The sequence below is a fragment of the Lethenteron reissneri genome, chromosome 31 (genome assembly GCF_015708825.2).
Source record: "Lethenteron reissneri isolate LAM-NWPU_2019-01 chromosome 31, ASM1570882v1, whole genome shotgun sequence".
Lineage (NCBI taxonomy): Eukaryota > Metazoa > Chordata > Hyperoartia > Petromyzontiformes > Petromyzontidae > Lethenteron > Lethenteron reissneri.
The window spans coordinates 6,265,555-6,277,486 of record NC_083809.1 but is presented as its reverse complement, the minus strand read 5'-3'; the positions used below and the strand labels follow the sequence as shown (position 1 = coordinate 6,277,486).

The window sequence follows — 11,932 nt, the reverse complement described above, 5'->3', positions numbered from 1 at the left end:
GTGACGTCACCTCCCCTCTCACCCGGCGTCCATCGAAGCCGCCCGTTCCAGACGCTTCTGCGTGAAGTGGTTAAATCCGCAGCCATCCGTGCACGTGGACACTTGTAAGGTGGCCTTGGACGGCTGCAGCAAGATGTCGCAAATGGGCACGTTGGCTTTCGATGAGTATGGACGACCGTTCATCATCATTAAAGATCAGGACCGAAAGTCGAGACTCAGCGGCCTGGATGCATTGAAGGTACAGTGCAACCCGGTGTACAGTAGTGGATCTTTCCATCGGCTTCTATGAACGATAACTGTACCATTGTGCTCTATTTTTAATTTAGATAATGCGCCAATCGTTCGCGTGTGTTCCTAATAATACGGGCTGGCTTTTGAATGAATTCGTGTATCGTCAAGTCATTCATTCGGAGAATGACAATGGAGAAAGTGTCCGCTGCAATGGGATGTCAGAACAAAGCTACAGAAATGCTTCTCGCACGTTCGGATAATATTCTGCGCGTTTCGTGATGACCTACTTGTACTTACTTCGCATTGAGATCAGCAATGACGCATTCATACAGCAGTATATAGAACCAATGATGACCTACTTGTACTTAATTCGCATTGGGATCAGCAATGACGCATTTATGCAGCAGTGTATAGAACCAATGACCAAATCGCTCTCGGTACGCCAGATCTTGTCAGACATTGCCTCGATGAATGGATGGTGACCACGCATATTTAAACAAAATGTTGCAGGATACCACGGGGGCCGGCTATGTGGTGGGCAGCAGAGGACGATCCAGCAAACAATCCAATGTGCTAATGTTACAACGTCTGTGCGTCGTTCCTCAACGTCAAAACCCGCATTGACCAACGCGGTGAAGTATAGTCAAATAATCGCCACCACGACCCCGTGCTACCGGCACGGCGTGGAGGTTAGGCCCCCTCGTACAGGATTTTATCGACACTCGCGACGGGGGAGACCCGTTCGATAAGGGAGTTTTTTTTGAGTGGCGTGACACATGGCACCCAAACTCTTTGGTTCTTTCGGTAAAGTCACGGGAGGTACCTTACCTAAAAACACGTGGGTACCTACGTAACTTTACCGAAAGAACCAAAGAGTATGGGTGTCCGAAGTCACGAAAACTTCAAATCTAGAATGGCACCCAAATACGCGTGCGACAGCCCCCCCCCCTACCCCTCCCCATTGGTAGCGTTTGGTGCAGTTTCTCCATTTGAGGATGCGCCACGGGCACTTGGGATGACGACAGCAAAGGCAAAATATATATAACAAATGTGTAGCGGCGAGTTTGTGCAAAAAAAGATACGTCGTCTCTTGTACAAACAAACGCACCCACAATCGTCAATAGCACTGGCTTTGCAACTGTTATCCATCCACTGCTGGATGAAGGCCTGTCCACACCGCCCTACGTTTCAGCACTGCATGACAACAGAAAGATGTAGACGAAGAGGCTGACGTTTCGGGAAATGGGCCCTTTCTTGCATGTATGTTGAACTTCATTCGCACCGTACGTAGCCAACCGTTGCTGATATAAGGTGCTGTAATCTTGCCGCGTCCCAACACGGGTTTGACGCGTTAGAATATATCGTGATGTCACGAATGACTGACCATGTTTGTACAGTATATAAATATATATTTTTTCATTACCGAGAATTCAAACTCGTATCGTACGATCTAGGACGTACAACCTAATACAACAAGACCTATACATTTTTGGGTTGGAATGTTTACTCTGTGATTCGAAGTCGTACTAATTAAGGATAACAATAACTAACGGTGCTTTATGCAACTGGCCATTCATGTCTGTCAGCGGCAGTCGAGCATGTATGCACGTGTGGAATCGCAATGACGGCGTGATGCAGAGGTCGCAAACGGGTTTTGATTCCTTACCCGTACCCGTACCAGGGTCGAAAATGGGTACCCGTACCGGGCCAGGTACGGGTAGCCGTTCTCTACCCGTACCTACCCGAAATGAGTGACAAACGGTTACTCACCAGTGACTCACGGCCTACCCGTACCCGGCCGCACCAGGGTCGCAAACGGCTACCCGTACCCGCCGGGTACAGGTAGCCGGGTATCAGGTAGAGTACGGGTATCGGGTACCCGGTTGCGACCTCTGGCGTGATGTCAGTATTTGCAGTCCAGCCTATGATGGAGCTGATTGTGGTTGGGGGTTGTTGCACATGGTGCATATCGGGGTGTGGTCCGCACAGTGGCGAGATCATTAGACTGTGTTGGCCGCATGGATTTGGAATCGGATGAGCTCTGAAGCTTTTTTTCACTGATCGTCCAGTATGATGGGGAAAAGGGGTTTGTGATCTTATTGTTATTTGCATGCTGGTCTGCTTTGTGTTTTCTGACAGTCGCACATTATGGCAGCCAAGTCTGTGGCAAGCACTCTCCGGACATCGCTTGGACCCAAAGGTAATGCATTCTATCGGCGTACAAATAATGTCACTTAACCATTTATCAAACATTTTACCACTGACGATCGCTTGTGTTGTGATCGAAACGTAGTCGTTTATTTTATTCTAATTAATTTGAACCTATCTACGTGACTTTACCGAAAGACCCAAAGAATATTTACCACAAGTTAATGAAGCTGATTCTAACATCTATTCTATATGCTTTTCATTTATTGATCCTTTTGGAAAAGGTTTGCGGAATTATATTTAATTCACATGATCTATTAATAATTTTCTACCTACGTGACTTTACGGAAAGAACCAAAGAGTATTAATGGTGGTGTTCTTACCTAACTGTGTAGGGCTGGACAAGATGATTGTGAGCCAGGATGGCGATATCACGGTGACAAATGATGGTGCCACTATCCTGGGAATGATGGACGTGGAACACCAGGTGGCCAAGTTGATGGTGGAGTTGTCACGCTCCCAGGATGATGAGATCGGAGATGGCACCACTGGTGTTGTGGGTACGTGACTTAAGTTATGCACCACATCCATTTGCACTGCACTATAGCTTGCTGGAGGACAAGCTGATTATGCCAACATTCATACGTTTGTACGTCAGTTATATAGTTTCATGGAATCGATTATTATACTTTACAGAACAAGTTATCAGCTGTTTTATCCAACAAATGTAACAATTTATGTATTTTTGTTGCATAGTAAAATGTAAACCTTTCAAAAATGTTAAGGTTCCATTGGTTATTTACAGAATTAAAATTGTACAACTTAATTAATAACATTTAGAAACCAGTGAAATGTTTAATGGAATTGAACTACTTAATGTTAATATACAGTACATTAGATTCATTACATATGTTGATTTAAAAACAAAATTGAAGGTCTCCCCACGCCATATCAACTGTAGAGGTTATTTATCCATATTTCGCCATGCTAGTCAGTGCGGGTTATAAAGTGCGGTGACCCAGGACCACTATCACTTTCCATTATTGTTGCAGTTGTGGCTAGGAATGTAACTGCTTGCCGATTTCAAACGGCAGTGCACTAACAACCACAGCGAGCTTTATTACACAGGTTGAAGTTCTATCTATTTTTCACGAAAATATTTCTTTTCAGCTTCCTAAACAACCAAGCCTACTACATCCATATTTTAGTCATCTCTAAATTGAAACTAAACTGTATTTTACCAGGTTAAGCCCACTGAGCTACATAGCTCTTTTTTAGAAGTGACCTGGCCACAAATGATAGCTCAATGAAGCGGCTTATCACGTGGAAATTTATAACAGCCAAATACTCGAAATGCACGTTTCTAAATGTGCAGGAAAAAACCGGGTGACCCGGAGAAAATTCCAAGCGACCACGGGGAGAACATGCAAACTCCTGGTATATAGCCGTCAGGGTCAGGATCGAACCCCATACCAGGCGAGGTAGTTAACAATTCGCCACCACAGCACCCATCTGTGAAAGCAAGACGTGCCTATCTTATATACATGGTACTTCGTTGGCTTACGATGTGCTCACCGAAGGCTGGTTTGTGAAACAGTGCTTGCAGGCGCATTGCTCGAGCAGGCCGAGCAGCTCCTGGACCGAGGAATTCACCCCATCCGCATCTCCGACGGTTACGAGCAAGCGGCGCGCGTGGCCATTGCTCACCTCGACTCCATTGCCGAGTCGTACCCCGTGGACCCAGCCAACACCGAGTCCCTCGTGCTCACGGCAATGACTACGTTGGGCTCCAAGATGTACGTGTAGTACAGTAATGCACTATCTGCACACTAGGGGTCCACCATGGTCTGTACCTTGTGAGAGTACAGTGATTATAATTAGGTCTCTTGTAGTTGCATTAATCGTTATTCAGTGCAATAATGGATTTCACTAGTGTTATCCAATGATTGTGAACACTTCTGAATGCCGTTGAATCTTGTTTTCATCTGAGCGGCTTCACTGAATTCCTCAAGCTAATAATATTTGTGTAAATTGTTATGGTGAAACAAATGTGAATAATGCAGTAAATGAACATAATTTGTATTCAAAGAAAAAATCTAATGGTTTGTCCATTGGTCTATGAACCTTTTGGGTTTGTTTCAGCACATGACTGATGAGACTTGTAAACTTGAAATCCATATAGTTTGCCTTCTTAAACAACTGGTGTTGTTAACATTGTTTCAGTAGGTCCACGAGCTGATAAACTATATGGCATTTTATTTTAATTCTACATCGTGAAAGAGTGTCGGGTGGTGGCGGGTTTAACGACACATTTATATTAACGCGATCTAACCCGAAAAACCTACAATATGAGCCCCCCCTGTATTTGTATTGATTATTTGAATACTTTTTTATGCGCCTGTGTAGTGTGAACCGCTGCCAGCGAATGATGGCCGAAATTGCCGTGAATGCGGTCCTGTCCGTGGCCGATCTGGAGCGCAAAGACGTCGACTTCGAACTCATCAAGGTGGAGGGCAAAGTGGGCGGACGGCTCGACGACACAGCGCTCATCAAGGGCGTCGTCGTAGACAAGGACTTCAGCCACCCACAGATGCCCAAGGTGCTTAATAATGCACGCGTACGCAATACAAACACCGCCCCACAAGAGATTATTTTACAGATCTCTTTCAATCCACTGCAGCGCAGCATAAAGGCGCCCCCACCATGTGCCCAACTGACCATGGGGGGCCGTTTGACCACATTTCAACACGCTGGTCAGTGCTTGTTGGTGAAGTGATGGGCCAGGATGTGGTGGGTCTCAGATATTACACACTGCTGATGGTAGCCATGGCCACAACTCGTATTCAAGTCACTCGGTTCATAGTGCGATGCGCCATGTGCCACTGCTCTACCCTGATCCACCTACGACCGTAAGTATTACAGTGTTATTGCTTTGTGGTTGGGTATATTAATACCACCCAAAGAAAAAATGGCTTCAAAATTTATGTGCATGTAGCACATCTTCGTACAGTACATAAACATGTGCAGATAAATTATTTTCTTTATAGAGAACACAAAAGGTACACCACAAATGCATAATACAGGGCATAGTAGATACACATGCCTATATTCTTGCACTGTTCACAGTGCAACGTAGCTTGCAAATACAGTACAATAATACATATCACATGCTCATTAACCTTGACAGTTATGTCATACATTATGTAAGTGTATAAGTTCATGTCTTACATATTAACTTGTGTCATTTGTTACATTTATATCACAGCCAAATATGTGCTTTAATGTATGATCATGGGTGGAAACATTGGTTCATCTATTAATATCGATTCTTATGAACACGATACTTACGTTAAATTGTGCTTGTAAGAACTTGGGCGTGAATCATTACACCTCTAATATCTCTCACGGACTGTAATATGAGTGTGCAGGACAAGGCTTCAACAGATTTATTGCACGTTGAGAAGACCCGGAGACTCAAAATGTTATGATTTGTTCTCCCCCTTGTAGGAGGTGATTAATGCCAAGATCGCCATTCTTACATGCCCGTTCGAACCACCAAAGCCCAAGACAAAGCACAAGCTGGATGTGACATGTGTCGAGGACTACAAGGCTCTGCTGCAGTATGAGAAGGAGAAGTTTGCTGAAATGGTCCGCCAGGTGTGTATGCTCTCACGATGACAACTGCCTCACCTGACTCCTGCTGTGGACTGCCACGGTGGCGAGATGTTATCTGCCTCGCCCGGTATGCAGGAGGTCGTGGGTTCAATCCCGATATGCCGTGTGGTGGCATGGCGCGATGTATTTCAAATATGAATTAAACAAAAATATTTACTCGGATGAAGGGAAATCGGCAAACACGTTAGCCGATTTTATATTTCTTTTAAAGCAGTGTTGATGATGAACATGGTACATGAATTACCTTTTTGTGCATGTGTGTCAATGCACAAGCAGTCTCTTGTAGGTCTGCCAGTGTAATTGTAAAACATTCATGATATCCATTTGTATCATGAAGTACTTTCTGCCACTCATCACCTACCTGCGTTCTATGTCTCTGGCTGAAATGCAGCATGCAAGTAATACCCAGATCCATATTTATTCTCCTCTACACAATATTACAGGTCATGTGAAGTTATCACCCTTTGTTAAATCCTTTATAATAAGTTCACTTGCTTGCTTGCGCGCTTACGACCGTGCAAATCTTTCGGTCGTTTTTTAACCCACTTCCCGTGATCCAATCGAGCTGACATTTTGCACACAGACTCGTTTTGCCTGACAATTTATTTTCGTGAAATTTTTTTAAAAATATTTTCAACATTTTAGGAAAAAATAAATTATATTTAATTACCAATTGCTTAATGGTGGCAGGCAATCTTCTGACCCATAGGTGGCAGCCATCTCAAGCCAGAGGACGAGAGGACTCTAGCCGCCACGCATATAAAGGATTTATAGTGAAAAACTTTGTTTTTACGGGTTAATTTTATTATCTTGGCATTGCCCCCATGTGCATATGTGTGTGTACAGGTGAAGGAAACTGGAGCGAACCTAGCCATCTGCCAGTGGGGATTCGATGATGAGGCCAACCACTTGCTTCTGCAGAACGAGCTGCCAGCTGTGCGTTGGGTTGGAGGACACGAGATTGAGGTTTGTGTTATTTGTTATACTTCACATGGGGAACCTCCGCTCTATCATTTGTCATGAGTCTGTCACAATTCCATTCATGATTAATATTTTTTTTTATATTGTGGTTCATGTATAATCTATAGTGGCAGGGTATTTCATAACCAAATTGCGTGCAATAGATACAATGTATTGTACGCTTGCAGCATTTATAGGAGTCCACTGTTGATGAGACTTAGAATGTCAAAACTAGTCCAGTTTGCTTCGCAAATGTTGGTCAAGGGGCGTATAAGCGCTGGTTGACTTGAGGTATCTTATTTTAGTTTTTGCATGTTTAAACATGAATTGTAATACGTGAATAATTCAGGGCACTTATTATTGACACGATTGCATTTTAATCGGCAAATCGTGACATCCCTCCTGACAGTGCTGTCAGGACTTTAATTGTTAGGCCAATAATATGTCTGCCTGTATTTAACGCCAATTCAACATTTACGCAGAATGGATTGATCGTTGCTGACGCTGACGATGACGATTGTGAAGTGGACATTGTGAATTCGCTGCCCCTTTAACGCTGTGCGCAGCTGATCGCCATCGCGACGGGCGGTCGCATCGTCCCTCGTTTCTCGGAGCTGACGGCCGACAAACTGGGCCACGCCGGCATCGTGCGGGAACTGTCCTTTGGCACCACCAAGGATCACATGCTGGTCATCGAGCAGTGCCACAACTCCCGTGCAGTAACCATCTTCATCCGCGGAGGCAACAAGATGGTACGGCGTTCACTGCCACCGCCATCACTTTTGTCGTGTGGTTGGTGGGTGGTAGGGTTAGTGCTGCATCTTTGTACTTGGTTAGAAAAAGGTGCACGCCAGTGGCCATTCCAAGTGGGGTTAGCGATGAAAACAATCAGCCCTTTTAGACTGAATCTTGGTATTCCTTTGATAATTACCAGAAAAAATACAAATACACTTCCGTGTGATGTTAAACAGGCACGCGTCATGCAGCATGAACCAAAGGCGGATTTAATAACTTCCATTTTTACATCGAGGGTAGTGAACGTTACATTATTGGACAAAATGATTCTAGATTTGAAGCTTTCGTGACTGCAAGGATTCATATTCTTAGGTTTTTTTCGGTAAAGTCACGTAGGTAAAACATTAAAATTAATAAAAATAAAATAAAAATCACGAATATTTAATGCCTCCGAAACGTGATTTTTATTTTATTTTACTTTTATTAATTATAATGTTTTACCTATGTGACTTTACCGAAAAAACCTAAGAATTTACCCGGTCTTTTCTGTAAGAGAAACTAGCTTTGGTACATCTCATGCATTGCCATTGCTCTGCACCAATGCCTGGATATGATTTTGCTTGCTCTGCACATCAGATTACACCCTCTCAACAAATTAGGATTTTGGTCAGGAAATAGCTTTTATTGCAGATTTGTGGTATAATTGGTCATCCGTGTAAAACTTTTAAAGCAAATAAATGTTGATTTATTTGTTCCTTGATCGATGTGCTCCCTTTTTCTGTGTTTTATTGTAATTGTGGTTTTATTTAATAGTAAAATATATATAATAACATTGCCTTGATATCGCAACCCCGGATTCTGTTTTTAGATCATTGAAGAGGCCAAGCGCTCCATCCACGATGCTCTGTGCGTGATCCGCAACCTGGTGCGAGACAACCGCGTTGTGTACGGAGGCGGAGCTGCTGAAATCAGCTGCTCATTAGCCGTTTCGGAAGCTGCGGACAAGGTAACGATGGCAAATTATTTGTTTTTAACCTGTTTCAATGATGTACGTCATCGTTTTTTCTTCCGATTCCGGTCTGAACCAGAATAAATTTTGTAATTACTTAATTGGCACTGAGGCTCCCGCAAGGCCATGCGGGAGGGCATGTGGCACAGTTTAGCACCAGCTATCATCGAGTGCGGTCGTGTCGCCGCAGTTCTCCGCGGTGAGTACAACGTCTTTAAAAACAAACGGCGCTACGCCTCTCTAAATAAAATGAATGCTAAACCGCTTGCGCGTTCCGAGATTCAGGGGTGAACGGGACACCCAACTTGCTACTTGAAGGCATCTTGAAACGGGATAGGGTTAATAAAAGCTGTCTTGTACGCCGGAGCGTCTCGGCTCTTAACACGCGATACGCGACTTGCATCACATCTCGTCTCAAGCGTTTGACAAGGGCAGCACCCCCTTGGCCCAAGTGATGATGATTTTTTTTCTATGGTAATTATGGGCAATTTCACAAATTAATTGCACCTCAGTAAAAAATTCTGAATAATTCTGAGAATACGTATTAGGTGTATGTCACTAATTACGTTTTTATATAGAAACAGGTTTATTTTGTAAGAAGGCATTAGGTTTGAGACATAGTGATTTCAACGATCAGACCAAGTGTGGATACAAATTTCAGTCCAACATCGATTTACCAGTTCTCACTTGTGATGAACGTTTGACAAATTTTTTTTATTTACATACTATGTCTAATAAAAAAGCTATTTCATGATTAGGTTCATAATTACCCACACACACCTTTTAATGTGTCTGAAATGTATATCTAATAATCTTGGAACTGCTATATTGGTATGTTTAAGCAGGCTACGTGTGCTAGATCCCTGACAAACAGATGTCTCTTGACCAGAAGTGCATTAAATTTGACAAAATATTAAATTTAGATAGGAATGCCATTTTTATATGAAGATTGATTTACAATGGTTCTAAACACTCATGCATTAACATCCATTCTTTTGCGTGTTTTACATGTGTCAAATCATTGGTTTAAGAAAATCATATTTCCATTCGTATTTGTCGGAATGTGTACCGTTTTAAGTATCTTCATGAATCCCATGTACAAAAAAACGTGTGAAACAAACTGTCAACGTTCATTAAATTGCATCGACTGTAAATGGTTACATCCCTTTATCGCATGGAAAATTTTGTTCAAGATCAATTATTTTCACTGGCGTGGCCTGCATGCGGATTTCGCTGTGGCTGTGTAGTCTCTTACAACAATGTGCTCAACGGACACGCGTTGTGTACCCATGTGCCCTCAAGTGTGCGACCTTGGAGCAGTACGCGATGCGTGCGTTCGCCGATGCGCTGGAGGTGATTCCCATGGCGCTGGCCGAGAACAGTGGCCTCAACTCCATTGGGGCTCTCGCAGAGGTGCGGTCTCGCCAGCTGGCTGAGAAGAAACCCTACCTGGGCATCAACTGCATGCAGTCATCTTCCAAGGGTAAATAATTGTCTACTTGGGACACCCTCTATTGCGTGCCTGATTGATGTTCTCTTTCCAAGGAGACTCAAAAGGGGCAAAAGTCAATAAAATTAATGTTTGTAATAGGGCAAACGCTAAAATGTGCGAAATTAAGCGTGGAGAGTTGCAGCACGAGGCATTGAGACCTGTTTTTGTCTTAATTTGGAGTATTTGTATTGAAATCGCGATAATTTGTATCACTTATATATTTATTATTGATTTATTCCATCCATTGACATTCGGAAATAAATGTCGACTGACAATTTTATAAAGTAACATTACTTTTGTGAAGGGTTTATCGTAATTTGCCAATTCATAATTACATTATATGAACAGTTTTCCCCCTAAAATATAAAGTCCTAACATCTAAGAGTAGATACAGCATATCATTTTTAGTTACTCTCTTTCACTCCTTTGTGTAGTTTGCCATTTTGCTATCTTCATTTATAATGTGTAATATTTGTGGGTCTTTGTTGTTGTTGCAGGTGACATGAAGGAACAGCATGTTATAGAGACGCTGATTGGTAAAAAACAACAGATCTCTCTTGCAACGCAGATGGTCAAAATGATTCTCAAGATCGATGACATTCGAAGCCCTGGCGAGAACATCGATTACTAAAATATCCACAGGCACCTGCCTCAGCTGAGCCCCCCCCCCCCCCCTCTTTGGTCGATGCTTTTCAGACATCCACAGCACGATGTCTACTTGTGGTCCCGTGATGATATAACAACGCTCACAAATTGTACTGCTCTTGCATGTCACCAACATTAAATTGCTTAACGTGTTGATAAACATTTCTTGACGCTTATAATTTTGTACTTGTGTTTCTTAATTTCTGTGGTGTGAGAACATGCACATACACGTTTGTACCAAGATTTTATGATGCATGTCTGAAGGATATTTTTTTGTAAGAGCAGCAGCCTACATTTACTTAATACAAAGTCAAATGTAGTTTTGGAAGCAAGGCTGAGGCACTGATGTTTAAAACTAAATACACCTTATTTGTGTCACCTCATTTGCCTTGTGTTTAATTTGAGCTGTGTGATTATGTACTCCCCTTCGAGAGACCGTCAAAATATTATTGCTTACATCGGTATGTTCAGATAACACGGATAACAGATACAGCCATATGCCAGCTGTGTATGAAAATGAGTACATCATTTTTATATTCTAATTATAGTTGTGTATGCAATAGATGTTTTATTGATATTTGAAGTAATATGTAGGTTTTAACCACTTAATTTCAGGAGGTTTGGCTCCAATTCCCAGTGTATTGTATTATTGGCGGCATGTAGTGAGACAATCTGCTCAGAAAAACAAACCTGGAGATGCATGCTTGCAATTGCAGAGAAAGATGAACACAGGCAAGAGAACATGCAAATTCGAGATATTAACTTGAAAAGTGACCTGAGAAGAAGGGGGTGATGGCCGATGGTCAAGACTGATAACATGCTGAAGATGACAACCACCATGGAGATCGTGTGATGACAACTCGTGTGGGAGCTAGATCAACTATTGCAAGCCTCATGGTGGTAACGTGGAAAGCCCTTGATCCAGCAGTGAATAAGTCATGGCTGATATTGACTTGCGCATGAGTTGACTGTTGCAAAACTTGCAAGCATTGTATCACAGCACGCTATGAATATGGCCCAAGCTCATTGAAGCTGAG

At 42.8% G+C, this 11,932-nt stretch overlaps 1 protein-coding gene across 1 annotated transcript; it reads left to right on the top strand.

Annotated features, from left to right (window-relative positions):
* Window positions 1-11,273, top strand: CCT5 (chaperonin containing TCP1 subunit 5). The gene is made up of 11 exons (XM_061563410.1): window positions 1-238; window positions 2,371-2,431; window positions 2,775-2,939; window positions 3,977-4,175; window positions 4,786-4,978; window positions 5,887-6,036; window positions 6,901-7,020; window positions 7,581-7,766; window positions 8,618-8,755; window positions 10,061-10,241; window positions 10,748-11,273. The coding sequence occupies exons 1-11, from the start codon at window positions 134-136 to the stop codon at window positions 10,879-10,881; spliced, it is 1,632 nt and encodes a 543-aa protein (XP_061419394.1). The 5' UTR covers window positions 1-133; the 3' UTR covers window positions 10,882-11,273.
* The last annotated feature ends 659 nt before the right edge of the window (window positions 11,274-11,932 follow it).